This window comes from Salmo salar, chromosome 29, assembly GCF_965601325.2.
Source record: "Salmo salar chromosome 29, fSalSal1, whole genome shotgun sequence".
NCBI lineage: Eukaryota > Metazoa > Chordata > Actinopteri > Salmoniformes > Salmonidae > Salmo > Salmo salar.
The window spans coordinates 9,602,612-9,623,687 of NC_138319.1; the positions used below are offsets into that span (position 1 = coordinate 9,602,612).

The 21,076-nt window shown below is 41.1% G+C and overlaps 1 protein-coding gene across 1 annotated transcript; it reads left to right on the forward strand.

Moving 5' to 3' along the window:
• Window positions 1-3,771: 3,771 nt before the first annotated feature.
• Window positions 3,772-19,882, forward strand: cidea (cell death inducing DFFA like effector a). The gene is made up of 5 exons (XM_014180632.3): window positions 3,772-4,022; window positions 9,023-9,161; window positions 11,428-11,574; window positions 16,645-16,817; window positions 18,875-19,882. The coding sequence occupies exons 1-5, from the start codon at window positions 3,955-3,957 to the stop codon at window positions 18,975-18,977; spliced, it is 630 nt and encodes a 209-aa protein (XP_014036107.1). The 5' UTR covers window positions 3,772-3,954; the 3' UTR covers window positions 18,978-19,882.
• Window positions 19,883-21,076: the final 1,194 nt, after the last annotated feature.

The window sequence follows — 21,076 nt, forward strand, 5'->3', positions numbered from 1 at the left end:
GGCAGAGCAGGCAACAGATGGCACACAGACAGCAGAGTTGGGGACAGATATGCAGGGACAGACTGGCAGAGACAGGGAGTCTCAGGTAAGTTTGTTGAGTCTTTGTTTGGCAACATTATGAAAGGTTCTCCATTTTTTTAACTTGTAAAATAGGAACATAATTGGAAAATGCCATGGATACCCCCACTCTCAACTTAAACTGGTGACTGAACTAAGATTTGTTAAAGGCAATGGTATTGCTGTTGTGATTAGTTGTGTAGTTTTGGGTACCGGTAGTTAGGAGTACGGCAAACACCTTATTTCTTTGGTTCCTCAATATACATTTACCATATTACAATGTAGGCTATGTGTTACAGCACTACTTTTGGTGTCCCCCTCAGGAATTGCTCGAGAAAATTTCATGTAATTGTCCCCTCCAAAGTTGATATCAGATTTTCGCCCCTGCTTCCCACAATAAGTTGGGTGAATTTTGGCCCATTCCTCCTGACATAGCTGGTGTAACGGAGTCAGGTTTGTAGGCCTCCTTGCTCGCACACGCTTTTTCAGCTCTGCCCACAAATTTTCTATAGGATTGAGGTCAGGGCTTTGTGATGGCCACTCTAATACCTTGACTTTGTTGTCCTTGAGCCATTTTGCCACAACTTTGGAAGTGTGTTTGGGGTAATTGTCCATTTGGAAGACCCATTTGCGACCAAGCTTTAACTTCCTGACTGATGTCTTGAGATGTTGCTTCAATATATCCACATAATTTTCGTTCCTCATGATGCCATCTATTTTGTGAAGTGCACCAGTCCCTCCTGCAGCAAAGCACCCCCACAACATGATGCTGCCACCCTAGTGCTTCATGGTTGGGCTCTTCGGTTTGCAAGCCTCCCACTTTTTCCTTCAAACATAGCGATGGTCATTATGGCCAAACAGTTCTATTTTTGTTTCATCAGACCAGAGGACATTTCTCCAAAAAGTATGATCTTTGTCCCCATGTGCAGTTGCAAACCGTAGTCTCTAGGAGACAGAACGCGTCTCCTTCCTGAGTGGTATGACGGCTGTGTGGTCCCATGGTGTTTATACTTGCGTACTATTGTTTGTACAGATGATAGCGGTACCTTCAGGCATTTGGAAATTGCTCCCAAGGATGAACCAGACTTGTGGAGGTCTACAATTTTTTTCTGAGGTCTTGGCTGATTTCTTTTGATTTTCCCATGATGTCAAGCAAAGAGGCACTGAGTTTGAAGGTAGGCCTTGAAATACATCCACAGGTACACCTCCAATTGACTCAAATGATGTCAATTAGCCTATCAGAAGCTTCTAAAGCCATGACATAATTTTCTGGAATTGGCCAAGCTGTTTAAAGGCACAGTCAACTTAGTGTATCTTCTGACCCACTGGAATTGTGATACAGTGAAATAATCTGTCTGTAAACAATTGTTGGAAATATTACTTGTGTCATGCACAAAGTAGATGTCCTAACTGATTTGCCAAAACTATAGTTTGTTAACTTGAAATTTGTGGAGTGGTTGAAAAGCGAGTTTTAATGACTCCATCCTAAGTGTATGTAAACTTCAACACTATCAAAGCTGCAGGCTAAAGTTAAATCGAGACTTGGTGTCCTCTATCATAATCGCTTCTCTTTCACCTGTTAGGGTTGCGTCAATTCGAATCTGGCATCAGAACAAAATAGTCAGCACAGAGTAACTTCTGATTCCTTTGTACTTTAATTAATGCAAATACTTGAATGGTAAATATAAACACCACACAGGGCAGACAGAGAACTGAGTGTCACATCCTTTGTTCTTCCTTAAATACTCTGAGAGATAGTTCCCGCTCACTGCGGGCCTGTCAGAGGGAGGATGAGCATGGTTTAAACTTACTCATCCTATCGTTGGCGTGCAGGCTGGTCCAAGCCTCTAGACGCATCTTTGTTGCCAAGCATAGTTGTCTTCTAGCTTATCTTCATGTGTGTACCCGAGAGTCAGACACCAAAGGACAGTGCCTGTTTTTATGCTACAGTTAGGACAGTTTCTGCTTTTGTGCTACAGCTATCTTCCATTCTACCAGCCCCTCCCGTACACCTGTCCTTGAGCGGCCCCACAACCAGGAATTGTGTGTGTGTGTCACGAGTCTACTCAGCCTACACTCCTACTAGCCAGCATTAGTATTCATAAGCTATGCACCACAACTAGTTTAAGAAAATATAACCCAACACACCCCAGCTGCCAAACTAACCCTGATTCAGATGACCATCCTACCCATGCTAGATTACGGAGGCGTAATTTATAGACCGGCAGGTAAGGGTGCTCTTGAGCAGCTAGATATTCTTTACCATTCAGCCATCAGATTTGCCACCAATGCTCCTTATAGGACACATCACTGCACTCTATACTCCTGTAAACTGGTCATCTCTGTATACCCGTCGCAAGACCCACTGATTGATGCTTATTTATAAAACCCTCTTAGGCCTCACTCCCCCCAATCTGAGATATCTACTCCAGCCCTCATCCTCCACATACAACATCCGTTCTGACAGTCACGTTCTGTTAAAGGTCCCCAAAGCACACACATCCCTGGGTCACTCCTCTTTTCAGCTCGCTTCAGCTAGCGACTGGAACGAGCTGCAACAAACACTCAAACTGGACAGTTTTATCAATTCATTCAAAGACTCAATCATTAACACTCTTACTGACAGTTGTGGCTGCTTTCCTTGATGTATTGTTGTCTTTACCTTCTTGCCCTTTGTGTTGTTGTCTGTGCCCAATAATGTTTGTACAATGTTTTGTGCTGCTACCATGTTGTTGACATGTTGTGTTGCTACCATGCTGTGTTGCTATGTTGTGGTCTTAGGTCTCTCTTTATGTAGTGTTGTCTCTCTTGTTGTGATGTGTATTTTGTCCTATACTTTTATTTTTAATCCCAGCCCCTGTCCCCACAGAAGGTCATTTGCCTTTTGGTAGGCCGTCATTGTAAGGTTAAATAAAATAAATAAAATTGACAGTGCCATGTTGAAAGTCACTGAGCTCTTCAGTAAAGCCATTCGACTGACAGTGTTTTTCTACGGAGATTGCATGGCTGTGTGCTCGATGTTATACACTTGTCAGCAACTGGTGTGGCTGAAATAGCTGAATCCACTCATTTGAAGGGGTGTCCAAATACTTTTGTGTATATGAAGTATAGTTTCAGCCACTTGCGAATTTAAGTAAAGTAGGCCTGCAAACGCTATTGCTGGGTCTGAGCCCTTACAGGCGCTACATGGTCAATCTGCTGCCTGCATTGGCTGTGCAGCATTTACGGTGTTATGGCCTCTGCAGAGCAGTACAGAGCTGTTGTCAAGGAAGTGAGTTTTTGTTTACACAGGACCTCCTGCCCCCACCTACGGTCAACAAATCATGTCAATGATGAGCCCTCTGCATTGTTACAACATTTGAGAGGCGCACAGCAATGAGGCATGGTGCTCAATGTGGCCTCTGGATGATTTGAAATTGTGTTACGTTTTCCATATGGCGCCTCCGAACACATTTTTCGGATCAACCATACATTGTCTCTTAGCCTTGGTAATACATTAAGCGCAAGCTGGGTGTCAGTGGTTTTCTAATTATTTATAGGCATCTCAGGCTATTGATATTTTTTGATTGATTCTAGGACAAGGTCTACCTGTATTTTTTGGGGGAATAATTCATTATTACGCTGATGGGACAACTTGTGGTATTGCTTTTGTCACTAACAAGCGACCAATCGTGTGAGGGGCAACCTTCTAAAAAGGCATCACAATTATTGTTGGTCACCTGACGTAGTAGGGTAAAGTAAACCTTCGGTAAATCGCTTCCGTTGGCAGGGCCAGTGACCACCAGTAGGACACAGGCGGGCAAGAGCCGGGAATTGCGCGACGACTTTCTTTTCTCATCTAGCTCAATTGATTTACGATAGTCTTGCAAAAACAAGGATTGCACTTGATTTTAAACAATGGCTTCACTGTCTATACATTCAAGTGTGGATTATGCTAAAACCCTTCTCCCGGAATCTTGGGTGAGGTAAGGATAAACTACCAGGTGTCATTTAATTTCCCAGCATTATAGGTAGCCTATTTAGAGCTACACCTACTAACACGCGAGAACTGGGACGAAAGTAACACTTTTTTGCTACACCTACTAACACGGGAGAACTGGGACGAAAGTAACACTTTTTTGCTACACCTACTAACACGGGAGAACTGGGACGAAAGTAACACTTTTTTTGTTGGTTTTTGTCTCCTAATTACTCAGATCGAAAGAAGTAGCGACTCCAGATTTTATGAAAAACGTCTTAGTCTGTGTCCTCTACCATTAGCAACTGTAATTTAATTTTCTAGGGTAAATAAAATATACCTTGAACAGACCTATGCAAAGTTAGTTTTGTAACTGCCGGCGGGCGAGAGTAACACAGAATTGTGACAAGTAAAATCTGGCGGGAAGTGCATGCTGTTCTATATCAATATCAGTCTTATGTCTGGTTTGTAATGATCGTTAGTTCATACACTTGAAGGTATCAGCCATAATTGCATGTTTGTTTCAATTGGTATAATTATGCTATAGGTTTGACATCAACATTTTAAGCAATGAAAATGAATCAACATCAATGTTTAGCAAACAATATTTTGCCTTGCAATATTAATGACTAAAATGGAACAGCTATAGTAACCATTTTCTCATCTCACTTTAATGTGAATGTAGTAGGATGTTTTTCAGTTTTCAATGCAAAAACGTACTTTGTTTTTGTACTTGTATTGCTCAAAACCACTTAACTTGGTGTAACATGGTCAGACTGGGCTGTTTTGTTTGGGGGGGGGGGGGGTTGCAGGGTTCATCCTCCATTAGGAATGTGCTGATTTCACTGCATAATTTTAGCTTCTGTTTTATCTGAGAAATGTTTTACTTTCGTCCCAGCTATCCCCCATATCCTACTGCATTTAAGCCACCGAACATGAAATACTATTCTGAATCATCTAAAGACGCACCTGTGAAAGGTAGTCTACATTAGGATTTGCCAATGAGTCATGTCCCCGTGCGAGACAGACCAGTGGCCTTCTTCCAGACACCATATTTTTTTTAAGAGACACGACTGAACTGCAACTTCCGTTTAAGAACAAAACCGATCTCCACATGGTTTTGAGTAAACTGTTTTGCAACAGAATAGGCGTAATGAGTATACCCCTGTTTAACGCGCCACCAGTCTGTCGCGCAACAGGCCATGACTAATTGGCAAATCCTAATTATGTAGACTATGGTGCGTCTTTAGATCATGCAGAATGGTATTTTCAACGTTGAACCTTCAGATACGTTATGTAGAGCAAACATACCTATCCGACATGTAGAACAAGGAATCATGTCCACCCTAGTCATGGCATTTCTACAACTGAGTGTGGCCATGCCCCAAATTAGTAAGACTTTTTAAAGTGGCCATCTTTAACTCGAACATCTGAACTTTAATACAATTATGATAATATAGGCTGAAAGCAAAAGATGTCAAGTAATGTTAATACTTCTGTGATTTGACTAATGCCTGTGGTGTGCCCTTTGTCATACATTTCCACAGAGGTCTACCTCCCCTCTTCTACTCATTGGCAGTGTAATGATGTTGCAATATTATATTGAATAGGACTGAAGTTTTTTTAAATTCAGATATTGTCAATCACTAGGTATTGACTAAATAGTTATGTGACTAGGCATGAAACTCAATTCTTGATTAGCGGACACTGGGAGAACAACCTGTTCAGACTTAACAACTCTAAAGCCTTGTTCACACTGGCAGTTTGAAGTGACAAAAATCCTGTTTTTTTGCATATTTGAATCTGTTATTTTTCCTGCTTTCTGAACATCCAAAAAGCACATGGAATCAGATATTACAAGCCACATTTCAAACCACCTTTGTAGGTGCTTTGAAATCAGATGCAAATCTGGTTGCTGGCCATATGATTTATTTGCCCTCAAGTGGTTTTTAGACTTATTTGGCATAGCTTGCTTGCTTGTTAGCTAGCTATTATGTGGAAGCTCCTTAAAGGAGGAAGGGGAGGACCATCCTCAGTGAATTTCATACAAATGTAAAACGTTTAAAGTTATCCTTTTTAGATAAAACTACACTAAATATAATTACGTCACCAAATAACTGATTAAAACACTATTTTGCAAAGGTCTACATTAGCCTCAACAGCACTCAGTATGGTAGCACCATGGTGTAGCTGGAGGACAGCTAGTTTCTCTCCTCCTCTAGGTACATTACATTAACTTCAATACAAAACCTAGGAGGCTGTTGGTTCTCACCCCCTTCCATATGTAACCGATGTGAAATGGCTAGTTAGTTAGCGGTGGTGCGCGCTAATAGCATTTCAATCAGTGACGTCACTCGCTCTGAGACTTGAAGTAGGGTTTCCCCTTGCGTTGCAAGGGCCGCGGCTTTTGTGGCGCGATGGGTAACGATGCTTCGGTGGGTGTCAGTTGTTGTGTGCAAGGGTCCCTGGTTTGAGCCTGGGTTGGGGCGACGAGAGGGACGGAACCTACACTATTACACACAGACTTGCACAGTAATTATAACAACTTCCAGAGGATGTCCTCCAACCTATCAGAGCTCTTGCAGCATGAACTGACATGTTGTCCCTCCATTCGAAGGATCATATAATTAATCTAGTACTGAAAGCATAAGCTACAGCCAGCTAGCACTGCAGTGCATAATGTGGTGAGTAGTTGACTCAAAGAGAGAAATGAAATATCAAATGTATTTCTTCCAAAATGAAGGAGAAGCAAGAGAAATGGTGTCATTTTTATTTCAGTTTCACTTACTTAGCAAATGCAGCTAGCAAGTTTAGCTTACTGAAACAACCTGCTCAACCAGAGATTGCTATGTTAGCTAGCTGGCTATGACTTTCCAAGTTAAATTGGTAATACCAAAATCTTATTGCCACCGGGCCTGCTGGTGTAATAGCTTAATGACTTGACTGTACACTAATGTTACTGCATAGAAGCTCATTTGAAACTGTTGGACTAAGGATTACACCCTACATCAGCTAGATGCGGGCAAGAGTGTGCAAGGCGGTATTGCATGTCACTGTCTGTCCATGTGTCACTCAAATTTGTCTCACGACCTATGCACCTATCTTGTAAACTTTCATTCATAGGCCTGGTTGTAGCAACCTCACGATGGGTATAGGGGAAGTTTGAGTATCTTGTAGCCTAACCCTATTGCTGTTACATTGAACTGGGTGACTGTAATATGAATGAGTCATCCAATATGCTGTAATAGAAATAAGGCCATCCTCATGAGAGAAATTGTCCTCCCTCAGCTTAAATGTCACTGACCGCCACTGCTTTACATTTTGACAAGAACATGTGATAGGATAACTAGCTTGTTAATTGTTTACAAACAAATTAGTGAATTTTCTAAACTGATAAACCTAACTTGCTAGTTGACTGCTGTAGCTAGCCAAAAAGGACTTGTTTTCAAAGTTGGATCATCTTAACTGTTTTTTTTTAAAGCCTCAAAAGGATAACTTAAACTTTTTCTTACACTATAATTTTGAACATTCAAAGTGACTGGGAAATGTCCATGGCAGCCATTGTCACCTTAGCTTGCTACATAACTTCTTTAGTTATAGGAAGCAGGAGCACCACCAATCAGCCTACACCACTGCACACACACCCGTCATTACTATGAGAAATGGCATGGACATGTCAGCAAATGATTTTCTCAACACACACACACCTGATTTGGTCACTTGTAACCTGCTGTTTGGACAGTCATTATTCCTAAACAGATTGGATAAACTAGGCCTGCAGTGTGAACAAGGCTTAAATGATTAGAAGTTAAATCACATTCATATAAACTCGTTTTCTTTAAAGTTCAATTTCAGTTCTGCACAACTAGGTCTGTCAATTTGTTGACGGCAATGAGGCTATTTAAATCAGGCCTGCAGTGTGAACAAGGCCGCTTGCTCGCTACCAACTGCTACCAACTGAAAGTCGAGTTGCAAGTCATCATATGTGACGAGAGTCCACACCTCTGATATTTAGACTTAGTGTTGCCACCCGTTCGTTTAAAATACAGAACAGTTCCGTATTTCACTGAAAGAATAAACGTTTTTGAAATGATCGTTTCCGGATTTGACCATATTAATGATCAAAGGCTCATATTTCTGTGTTTTTATTATAATTAAGTCTGATTTGATAGAGCAGTCTGACTGAGCGGTGGTAGGCAGCAGCAGGCTCGTAAGCATTCATTCAAACAGCACTTTCCTGCATTTGCCAGCAGCTCTTCGCTGTGCTTCAAGCATTGCACTGTTTATGACTTCAAGCCTATCAACTCCCGAGATTGGGCTGGCAATAAATACTATAGTGCCTATAAGAACATCCAATAGTCAAAGGTGTATGAAATACAAATGGTAGAGAGAGAAATAGTCCAATAATAACTACAACCTAAAACTATTTAACTGGGAATATTGAAGACTCATGTTAAAAGAAACCACCAGCTTTCATATCTTCTGAGCAAGGAACTTAAATGTTTAGTTTTTTACATGGCACACTTTCTTTTCCAACAGTGTTTTTGCATTATTTAAACCAAATTGAACATGTTTCATTATTTATTTGAGACTAAATTGATTTTATTTACTTATTAAGTTAAAATAAGTGTTCATTCAGTATTGTTGTAATTGTTATTATATTTATATATAATATTAATCGGTATCGGCTTTTTTTGGTCCTCCAATAATCGGCATCGGCGTTGAAAAATCATATCGGTCGACCTCTAATACTTATTCTGCTGAGACCTGATGATCCTAATGCGACATTTGAGATGCTGTCTCATCGCTGCGGAGATGTGGTAAAACAAGGAGGTAGACGTACAGTATTTCTCTGTAAGAAGTCTAGCAGGTAGTATCACTCCACACTAAGAAGCTAGGCACAAAACAGTCTAAAAGTCTTAACTGGAGACATTACCTGTCCTGAACACGACCTTGAACTGAACTAATTTTCCTTTTTTTTGGTCCTTTTTACTTCTATACTGACAGGTCAGTGTCAACTATCCAAACAACACTCTCACGCCGGATCCTTCCCCCACCCAAGCCTCGCCCCTTCAGGCTCTGTACCCAGAGTCGAAAGCAGAGGAAAGGGGTAGTGGCCGCCTCCCTGGATGACCTCCTAGACCAGGTAAATGCATACTCCTGGGCTACTACGTTCAGCAGGACAACGTTGTGGAGCGTTCAGATACAAATATATTTAGCAGAACAAACATACCTCTGACAAGTAAAATAAGAAATCACTTGGGTATCTTAAGATGAATGCACCAACTGTAAGTCACCCAGGATAGGAGGGTCTGCTAAATGACTAAAATATGAATGTATTCTGCTCTGGATGTAATTTCTATCTGCAACGTTTGCATTCTGTTTGTGCCGATGGGGTATTCACAATGCTTTGCATTCAACATGTCAGTCTTTTTAAAGTATTCAGAGAGCCATTTCATGGGGACAGAAAATCAGTCTCTCCAACACTTACATCAACCCCACTAAATAATTGGTGTAAGATTTTTTTTCTTTTAAGTAATGTCTTTTTAAAGGAGGAACGTGAGGTGGAACTTCCTGCAAATGAGATGTCATCAAGTCCAAGGACAGGTTACATTACCTTGTGAAGTTAATATACACAAAATTGCAAGCGCTGCTACTAGACAGGCAACTCTGTAACCAAATGTTAAATAAAACGTCAACATTTCAACACATTTAATACACTCCTGGTTTACTGACCCTGTTAAGGTGATGCTGCTTGTTGCAATTGTTGAGTAACCTCACCCGGGAGACTTGGGGTCCGACGTGGAGTGAAATGTTACAGAATGTTCAGATAGAATTATGTTATGTAGAGCAGGGAATCATATGCAAGACATTTCTATCGGAAGAAAGTTTTTCCCTCCTGAACGCAACCCAGTCTCATGTTGTGCAAATGACCTACAGTATTTGTGATTCGCAAATAGTTATAAACTCAGCAAAAAAAAGAAACGTCCTCTCACTGTCAACTGCTTTTATTTTAAGCAAACTTAACGTGTAAATATTTTTATGACCATAACAAGATTCAACAACAGACATAAACTGAAAAAGTTCCACAGACATGTGACTAACAAATTGTATAATGTGACCCTGAACAAAGGGGGGTCAAAATCAAAAGTAACAGTCAGTATCAGGTGTGGCCACCAGCTGCATTAAGTACTGCAGTGCATCTCCTCATGGACTGCACCAGATTTGCCAGTTCTTGCTGTGAGAATGGTGAGGGCTAGGGAATGGCCCTAGCCCTCACCCTCCGATCCAACAGGTCCCAGACATGCTCAATGGGATTGCGATCTGGGCTCTTTGCTGGCCATGGCAAAACACTGACATTCCTGTCTTGCAGGAAATCACGTACAGAACGAGCAGTATGGCTGGTGGCATAGTCATGCTGGAGGGTCATGTCAGGATGAGCCTGGAGGAAGGGTACCACATGAGGGAGGAGGATGTCTTCCCTGTAACGCACAGTGTTGAGATTGCCTGCAATGACAACAAGCTCAGTCCGATGATGCTGTGACACCGCCCCAGACCATGATGGACCCTCCACCTTGCCGGTGATGTCTGGTGAGGACCTGCTTTACAACAGATCTACAAGCCCTCTCAGCCTATTGCGGACAGTCTGAGCACTGATGGAGGGATTGTGCGTTCCTGGTGTAACTCGGGCAGTTGTTGCCATCCTGTACCTGTCCCACAGGTGTGATGTTCGGATGTACCCGTCCTGTGCAGGTGTTACACGTGGTCTGCCACAGTGAGGACGATCAGCTGTCCATCCAGTCTCCCTGTGCGCTGTCTAAGGCGTCTCACAGTATGGACATTGCAGTTATTGCCCATGCCACATCTGCAGTCTTCATTCCTCCTTGCAGCATGGCTGAGGCACGTTCACGCAGATGAGCAGGGACCCTGGGCATCTTTCTTTTGGTGTCTTTCAGAGTCAGTAGAAAGGCCTTCTTAGTGTCCTAAGTTTTCATAACTGACCTTAATTGCCTACTGTCTGTAAGCTGTTAGTGTCTTAACGACCGTTCCACAGGTGCATGTTCATTAATTGTTTATGGTTCATTGAACAAGCATGGGAAACCGTGTTTAAACCCTTTACAATGAAGATCTGTGAAGTTATTTGGATTATTACGAATTCTCTTTTGAAAGACAGGGTCCTGAGAAAGGGACGTTTCTTTTTTTTGCTGAGTTTATGGTTGCTCTTCCAAGGATGGTCACCTGGCACGTCATCCTTAAAACATCTGTAAAAGTGCAGTTCTCCACAAATACAATGTTAAAATTGTTGATTGAACAAAATCGTTATCTACTTTTAGCATATTTTCTTAAAAAAAAAAAAATGAACAACTTGAAAATCACATGATGGTGTGTGCTATGACACCGGTCCTCCCCAGACAGCAAGTGCCTTCCTGTTGACATGCCAGTTCCTCATCCTGGTGCTAGAGGAAGATGGGACAGTGGTGGACTCTGAGGCCTTCTTCCAGTCCCTGCCAGCCAATACTCCAGTCATGGTCCTGCAGGAGGGAGAGATGTGGACTCGAGTACGTATACATGCATGCATACATACAGTTGAAGTCGGCATTTACATACACCTTAGCCAAATGCATTTAAACTCAGTTTTCACAATTCCTGACATTTAATCCAAGTAAAAGTTCCCTGTCTTAGGTCAGTTGGGATCACCACTTTATTTTAAGAATGTGAAATGTCAGAATAATATAATTATTTCGGCTTTTCTTTCATCACATTCCCAGTGGGTCAGAAGTGTACATGCACTCAATTACTATTTGGTAGCATTGCCTTAAACAATTTAAACTTGGGTCAAACGTTTCAGATAGCTTTCTACAACTTTCCCACAATAAATTGGGTAGATTTTGGCCCATTCCTCCTGATAGAGCTTTTGCAACTGAGTCAGGTTTGTAGGTCTCCTTGCTCGCAGACGCTTTTTCAGTTCTGCCCACAAATTTTATGGGATTGAGGTCAGGGCTTTGTGATGGCCACTCCAATACCTTGACTTCTTTGTCCTTAAGCCATTTTGCAACAACTTTGGAAGTGTGCTTGGGGTAATTGTCCATTTGGAAGACCCATTTGCGACCAAGCTTTAACTTCCTGACTGTCTTGAGATGTTGCTTCAATATATCCACATAATTTTCGTTGCTCATGGTGCTATCCATTTTGTGAAGTGCACCAGTCCCTCCTGCAGAAAAGCACCCCCACAACATGATGCTGCCATCCTAGTGTTCCGCGGTTGGGATGGTGCTCTTTGGCTTGCAAGCCTCCCCCTCTTTCCTCCAAACATAATGAAGGTCATTATTGCCAAACGGTTCTATTTTTGTTTCATCAGACCAGAGAATGTTTCTCCAAAAAGTACAGTCTTTGTCCCCATGTGCAGTTGCAAACCGTAGTCTGGCTTTTGTATGTCGGGTTTTGGAGCAGCCTTTCAGGTTATGTCGATATAGGACTCGTTTTACTGTGGATATAGATACTTTTGTACCCGTTTCCTCCAGCATCTTCACAAGGTCCTTTGCTGTTCTGGGATTGATCTGCACTTTTCACACAAGTACGTTTATCTCTGAGACAGAACGCGTCTCCTTCCTGAGTGGTGTGATGGCTGTGTGATCCCATGGTGTTTATACTTGCGTGCTATTGTTTGTACAGATGAACGTGGTAACTTCAGGCATTTGGAAATTTCTCCCAAGGATGAACCAGACTTGTGGAGGTCTACAACTTTTTTTCTGAGGTCTTGGCTGCTTTCTTTTGATTTTCCCATGATGTCAAACAAAGAGGCACTGAGTTTGAAGGTAGGCGTTGAAATACATCTACAGGTACACCTCCAATTGACTCAAATGATGTCAATTAGCCTCTCAGAAGCTTCTAAAGCTATGACATTTTCTGGAATTTTCCAAGCTGTTTAAAGGCACAGTCAACTTAGTGTATGCAAACTTCTGACCCAATGGAATTGTGATTAAGTGAAATCATCTGTCTGTAAACAATTGTTGGAAAAATTACTTGTCATGCACAAAACAGATGTCCTAACCGACTTGCTAAAACTATAGTTTGTTAACAAGAAATTTGTGGAGTGGTTGAAAAATGAGTTTTAATGACTCCGACTTAAGTGTATGAAAGCTTCCAACTTCAACTGTACATACATACAGTCAGGTCCATAAGTATTTGGACAGTGACACAATTTGCAAAATTGTCTCTGTATGCCAGCACAATGGACTTGAAAGGAAACAATCAAGATGTGCTTTAAGTGTAGACTTTCATCTTTAGTTTAAGGTTTTTTTTCAATTATTGTATTAAACATGTAGGAATTACAACCTTTTTTATACATGGCCCCCCAATTTTAGGGGCTCAACTAATTGGACAAACTAACAACCATAAATATAAATTGAGTTAATACTTGGTTCTAAATCCTTTGCTGTCAATGACTGCCTGAACTCTGGAACCCATAGACATCACCAGATGCTGGGTTTCTTCCCTGGTGATGCTATGCCAGGCCTTTAACTGCAGCCGTCTTCAGTTCCTGCTTGTTCTTGGGGCGTTTTGCCTTCTGCAAGTGAAATGCATGCTCAATTGGATTCAGGTCAGGTGATTGACTTTGCCAATGCAGAGCATTGCACTTATTTGCCTTAAAGTATTGTTGCTTTCTCAGTATACTTCGGGTCATTGTCCAGCTGCACTGTGAAGAGCCGTCCAATGAGTTGACACATTTGGCTTAATCTGAGCAGATAATATAGCCCTGAACACTTCAGAATTCACCCTGCAGCTTTTGTCAGCAGTCACATCAATAAATACAAGGGAACCAGTTCCATTGGCAGCCTTACATGCCCACGCCATAACACTACCTCCACCATGCTTCACAGATGGTGGTACTTTTCGGATCATGAGCAGTTCCTTCCCTTCTCCATACTCTTCTCTTCCCTTCATTCTGGTTACAAGTTGATCTTTCATCTGTCCATAGGATGTTCCAGAACTGTACAGGCTTTTAAAGATGCTTTTTGGCAAACTCTAATCTGGTCTTCCTGTTTTTTAGGATAACCAATGGTTTACATCTTGTGGTAAACTCCCTGTATTTATTCTGGTGAAGTCTTCTCTTGATTGTTGACTTTGACACAGATACGCCTACGTCCTTGAGGGTGTTCTTGATCTGGCCAACTGTTGTGAAGGGGTTTTTCTTCACCAGGGAAACCATTTTTCTGTCATCCGCCACAGTTGTTTTCCGTGGTCTTCCGAGACGTTTGGTGTTCCTGAGCTCACCAGTGTGTTCTTTTTTAAGAATGTATCAAATAGTTGATTTGGCCACACCTAATGTTTTTGCTATTTCTGATGGGTTTGTTTTGGTAATTTTTTTTGCCTAATGATGGCTTGCTTCACTGGCAGTGACTGCTCTTTGGCCTTCATATTGAGGGTTGACAGCAACAGATTCCAAATGCCACACTTGAAATCAACTCTAGACCTTTTATCTGCATATTTGTAAATTAACTAATGAGGGAATAACACACACCTGTCCATGGAACAGCTGAGCAGCCAATTGTCCAATTACTTTTGGTCCCTTAAAATGGCTGTAATTCCTACACTGTTTACCTGCTTTGGATGTAAATACCCTCAACTTTAACCTGAAAGTCATTCATTATTTAATGTAAACTCAAATGCTGTGGTAGATGGCTAAAATAACAATGTCCAAATATTTATCGACCTGATTGTACATACACACAGAAGTGAACTTTTATGTGCAAGGCATACTGTTGCCTTGGAAAAAGCATTAGAAGATCACTATCTGCTGCAACTTCATATTAAATGAGGGCTGGCCATGTCGTACTTCTGTTGTAGGACTGTGACTCTTACAAATTTTGGATGTCACGTTTCCCAATTGTGGAGACTTGCTGTATTATCACACACCACAAGAGGGCCACACTTTCACATCAAACCAGGGATCTCCAAGTAGCTCTCTGGAACTAGAGTTGGAGATCCCTGGTTTGATGTGAAAGTGTGGCCCTCTTGTTTTTAGAAATGTTTACAAATGAAAAGCTGAAATGTCTTGATTTAATAATAAGTAGTCAAGCCTTTTTTATGGCAAGCCTAAATAAATTCAGGAGTACAAATGTGCTTAAGTTGCATGGACTCACTGTGTGCAATAACGGTCTTTAAACATGATTTTTAAATGACTACCTAACTTGTACTCCACACAATTATCTGTAAGGTCGAGCAGTGAATCTCAAGCACAGATTCAACCACAAAGACCAGGGACGGTTTCCCAGTGGTTCACAAAAGTGCAGGTAATGATAGATGAAGAGGGGGAAAATAATAATAAATACAAGGAGCTATTGAATATCCGTTTGAGCGTGGTGCAGTTGTTAATTACACTTTGGATGGTGCATCAATACACCGTCACTACAAAGATGCATGCATTCTTCCAAACGCAGTTGCCGGATTTCACCATGAGGCCAATGGTGACTTTAAAACAGTTGCAGAGTTTAATGGCTCTGATAGGAGAAAACTGAGGATGGATCAACAGTACTAACCTAATTGAGTGAAAAAGAAGCCTGTACAGAATAAAATATTCCAAAACATGCATGCTGTTTGCAATAAGGCACTAAAATAATACTACAAAAAATGTAGCAAAGAAATCAACGTTTTGTCCTGAATACAAAGGTGTTGGATTTGCCCCAACAAAACAATCACCGACGTCCACTCTTCCTTTTTTTTTTTTCTAGCATGGTGGTGGCTGCATCATGTTATGGGTATGCTTGTCATCGGCAAGACTAGGGAGTTTTTTTTTTTTAAATAAAAATAAACCGAATAGAGCTAAGTACAGTCAAAATCCTAGAGAAACTTGGTTCTGTCTGCTTTCCAACAGACACTGGGAGACATTCACCTTTCAGCAGGACAATTACCTAAAACACAAGGCTAAATATACACTGAACAAAAAATATAAATGCAACATGTAAAGTGTTGGTCACGTTTCATGAGCTGAAATAAAAGATCCTCAATTTTTATTTCTCTACCATAATCTGACTCCAATGTTTTAGAGAATTTAGAAGTATCTCCAACCGGCCTCACAACCGCAGAACGTGTGTGTGTGTGCGCGAGTAGTTTGCTGATGTCAACGTTGTGAACATGTTGTACCCCATGGTGGGGATTATGGACGGCGTTACAGTTTTCACTTAAATTGTCTTAAATCTATGGCAATAATTGAAAATGGCTGTCTCGCAATGATCAACAACCAACTTGAGAGCTTGATGAATTTGTAAAAGAGTAATTGGCAAATATTGTACAATCCAGGTGCAAAGCTCTGAGACTTACCCAGAAAGACTCACAGCTGTAATCGCTGCCTAAGGTGATCTCTTGACTCCGGGGGTTGAATACTTATCAAATTTTTATTTTGGCATCTTTCAGAGTATTTTGTGATTGTTGACAAAAAATGACACATTTTAATCCTATTTTGTAAAACAACATATTTTGGAAAAAGTCAAGGTGTGAATACTTTGAATGCACTTTATGTCTAAATCATGCCTTGATTAGAGGGAAGAATAAACCAGAAGTGTAACTCACCTAGCTTGCCAGATTTGAATAGCCCTGTCTTAGACTGACCTTTGTCCATTCTTGTACAGGTCCTCCCAAGTTCCAGCCAGCCCAAGAGAAATGGAATTGGTAAATTGAGTTTCGACCTGTACAAGTTGAACCCCAAGGACTTCATCGGGTGTCTAACCATTAAGGCGACTCTTTATGAAATCTACACACTATCGTATGACGTTCAATGCACCAGGGCCAAGGGTATCTTGAAGTGAGTACACTACTACCACACCATCTCTCAAGGGGAAATGTGTGGGGGGTGGGGTTTTTAAATGTCAGGTGAAGTAGACTGATTTACAGGAGCAGTCAAAAGTTTGGACACCTACACATTCAAGGTTTTTATTTTATTTTTCCTTTTTTTTTAGATTGTATAATAATAGTGAAGACTTCGAAATGATGAAATACCACATGGAATTTGTAGTTGCCAAAAAAGTGTTAAACAAATCAAAATGTATGTCATTTCAGAATCTTCAAAGTAGCCACCCTTTGCCTTGAGTTTTGCACACTCTTGGCATTCTCTCAACCAGCTTCACCTGGAATGCTTTTCCAACAGTCTTTAAGGAGTTCCCACATGCTGAGCACTTGTTGGCTGCTTTTCCTTCACTCTGTGGTCCAACTCCTTCCAAACAATTTCAATTGGGTTGAGGTTGGGTGATTGTGGAGGCCAGGTCACCTGATGCAGCACTCCATCACTCTCCTTCTTGGTCAAATAACCCTTACACAGCCTGGAGGTGTGTTGGGTCATTGTCCTGTTGAAAAACAAATCATGGTCCCACTAAGCGCAAACCAGATGGGATGGCGTATTGTTGCAGAATGCTGTGGTAACCATGCTGGCTAAGTGTGCCTTGAATTCTAACTAAATCAGTGTCACCAGCAAAGCACCCCACACCATCTCACCACCTCCTACATGCTTCACGGTGGGAACCACACATGCGGAGATCATCCTATCACCTACTCTGCGTCACAAAGACACGGTGGTTGCAACCAAAAATATTGGTTTAATGTCATTGCTTGTGGTTTTTGGCCCAAGCAAGTCTTATGTGTCCTTCTGTAGTGGTTTATTTGCAGCAATTCAACCATGAAGGCCTGATTCACGCAGTCTCCTCTGAACAGTTGATGTTGAGATGTCTGTTACTTGAACTCGGAAGCATTTATTTTGGCAGCAATCTGAGGCTGGTAACTCTAATGAACTTATCCTCTGCAGCAGAGTTAACTCTGGATCTTCCTTTCCAGTGGCGGGCCTCATGAGAGCCAGTTTCATCATAGCGCTTGATGGTTTTTGCAACTGTACTTTCAAAGTTCTTGGAATTTTCCAGATTGACTGACCTTCATGTCTTAAAGTAATGATGAACTGTCATTTCTCTTTGCTTATCTGAGCTGTTCTTGCCATAATATGGACTTCGTATTTTACCAAATAGGGCTATATTCTGTATACCACCCCTACCTTGTCACAACACAACTGTTTGGCTCAAATGCATTAAGAAGAAGAGAAATTCCACAAATTAACTTTCTGGAATTACAGGCACACCTGTTAATTGAAATGCATTCCAGGTGACTACCTCATGAACCTAGTTGAATGTCAACAGTGTGCAAAGCTGTCATCAAGGCAAAGAATGGCTACTTTGAAGAATCTCAAATATAAAATTATATTTTGATATAACACTTTTGGTTACTACATGATTCCATATGTGTTATTTCATAGTTTTGATGTCTTCACTATTGTTCTACAATGTAGAAAATAGTAAAAATAAAGAAGCCCTTGAATGAGTAAGTGTCAAATCTTTTGACTGGTACTGTACATTTTTATAGGCACTGGTCAAAATGTAAAATTTTTAGCAGAGAAATATTCAAAGTCGGCAGGTCATTGTGTCCTCTTGTGTTTTTGTTAATTCATTCCCACTGGGCACAGACGTCAGTTAAACGTCTAGTTCGGATTTACGTTTAATGGCGTGGCAACTAATGTGAAACCAACAAGAAATTGGACTAAAGTAACAAATGTGTATATACATTTCTTTGCCAGTTTTCCATGTTGATTCAATGTCAGATGGGACAATTGTTCGTGTTTAAATGACATGGAAACAATGTTTAATCTACCAGTTTGTCCAGTGGGTTGGCTGCAAGGATATCTGAAGATTCCAATTGTTTTTTTTAACATGAACAAGTTGGGGCTTACAACTGGGTCTTCACTGAACAAGTTCTGAGATATCACAATATGTGTTTTGACTGTATTAGGAAGTTTTCAGCTCTGCCTTTCGCATTCTCTTTTAGATCTCTTCTGCGTTACCTGACGTGCGTGGCGAGAGTGGCGGGGCAGCTGCTTCTGTGTGGTTCCTCATACATACTGCAGTACATTGGGAATGATGACTACTAGGACATGACCAAAGTCCAAGGCCCTGTTTGAGCTCTTTAAAATGCACCAGGTGAAAAGTGTCCAGGGCCTCCCGAATGCCATTTGTCTCACTAAGTAACTGGGAAAATTCCTTCATGAGATGCGTGTAGGCTTTGGTACCGGCTGGTTTTGTTGAGCCATTGCAAATGTATGTAAAACAACGTTGATACACATCAAATAAAAGCACTGCCTTGCTGGAGGAGGACGTAAATACAATATGCACATTTTTACTATGGGCAACATATTCCAACTTGCATGCATCTCTAGTTAGGATGGTGTGATTTTGTTGATTTTTAGTCATTAAAAAAAAAAAATCTGGTTGGCCTCTGTAGCAAAATATCAATGTTCTTAAACTATCCCTTAATCTGGATGGCCCCATTGTGTCGTATGTTTTTAAAGAGAAAAGCATGCCTGACATGTTGCTTGGATTGACTCGATGGTGACTGTTTTTAGTGATTCCATTCCCCATCAGAATAGCAATCTACTAGGGTGAATCTCAAGTATTTCCTCTCCATGCATCTTCTCAGATTGCATTGGAGGAGATCACCTCAGATCTTGTCCTCCAATGAGTTTTGAGGATGTGAGGAATCGAGCTAAGACTTTATGGCCCAATGCTAGGTAGCATAGGTTTCGAATAGCTGACTCTGAAAAATCTGTCATTGTGCCCTTGAGCAAGGCCCTAATTGCGCCTGTAAGTTGCTCTGGATAAGAGCATCTGCTAAATGACTAAAATGGGGTTTACTCCAGGACCAATTGAAAGCCCAACTGTCTGGGACTGGGCATTGTCTAAGTACAAAAGTTCAATTTGGAAGCACTCTGAAACTGAAATGTCACTGAATAGTTGCCCTGTCTGTCAAATCTATAAATAAAGGTTTTTGTAAAACGTCTCATCTGACTTGATACAAGCTATTAGTTTGTCAATGATTGTATATTTTCTGTGGGCTATGTCAAATACATGGACATTGGGGCTCCTATGCTTCAGTCAGAGCCTAGCTGCAGTCATTTTGCAGACTGCCATGATTTCCTTTGTCGGCCTTAAGCTCTTTAAATCCATTGAGCTGTGTGCTAGTGATGGGTGGTCAGAATTGGTACAGTACATTATCACTAATTCTGCTGGGTAACCACAGTGACTTTTCCATATCCTTCGCCAGAGCAATAGACACACATTTCTGTGAACAGGCATTTAGAATCTTTGAGTGCAATCACACTACTCGTGGACACTTCCCAATACATAACTTATCAATCCTGTTTGTTCTACATGGTACAATTCTATCTGTACATTGTGTATTGTTACACCCTCCTGAACAAAGGGCATTGGTTCCTTTATGGGCAGTCCAAAGTTAGCAGTGTGAAAGCCGCACTTCTGATATCCTCAATTGGGTGATTTGATAATTTTAGTCTTGCAGGAATGTCATCTATTCATGGTCAGAGGAATTAAGGGTATTAGGCTACATTCTGGGTTGTGTTCATAAGGGGACACCGTACCAAACGGCATAAAATGGACAGACTACAAATACCTGTCCGAGACTAGCTTGTTGAGCCATATGAATACAACCCATCTAGTCCCCCTGTTTCAGTCTGGTGTGCTTAACTCACAAATGTGACTCTCCACCTGGATTTGGTGTTACAGTATATTGCAACATTTGAAGAAAAAAAACCCCACACATTTTAACATTGGATAAAAGTTGATTCAGCTACAAAATGTATCATTCACTGCATTTTTGAGGAACAATGGGAAAGTTAATTTTGCTTTTTGAAAGTTGATAAACTTGTAAACTCATTTTTGAGAAAATGGCCTTTGACTCTTTTATCTAGAGAAGAGCTCTTCCTTGTCTACACCCATATGCCATTGTTCACACCCGCTTAAGCTTTAGCCCCACCATCTAATTTCGCTCTCGGCGCGTTCAGAGCGCACACTTGGCGCTCTGGGCCAATTTGTTTAACTCTGGATACCATAAAAACAGCCTACCAGCTCTGCTGGCAATAATTTCATTATGCTTTTTTGTTGACGTTTACTAACACAGGCCATATTCAACGGGTGTTGTACACTTTAGTTTAAGACCAGTAGCTAGCTAGGTAAA

Coding starts and splice junctions, on each gene's coding strand:
- cidea (XM_014180632.3), top strand. CDS start 3,955: ATGGCTTCACTGTCTATACATTCAAGTGTGGATTATGCTAAAACCCTT. Junction 9,162..11,427: donor TGGATGACCTCCTAGACCAG/GTAAATGCATAC, acceptor GGTCCTCCCCAG/ACAGCAAGTGCCTTCCTGTT. Junction 11,575..16,644: donor AGGGAGAGATGTGGACTCGA/GTACGTATACAT, acceptor ATTCTTGTACAG/GTCCTCCCAAGTTCCAGCCA.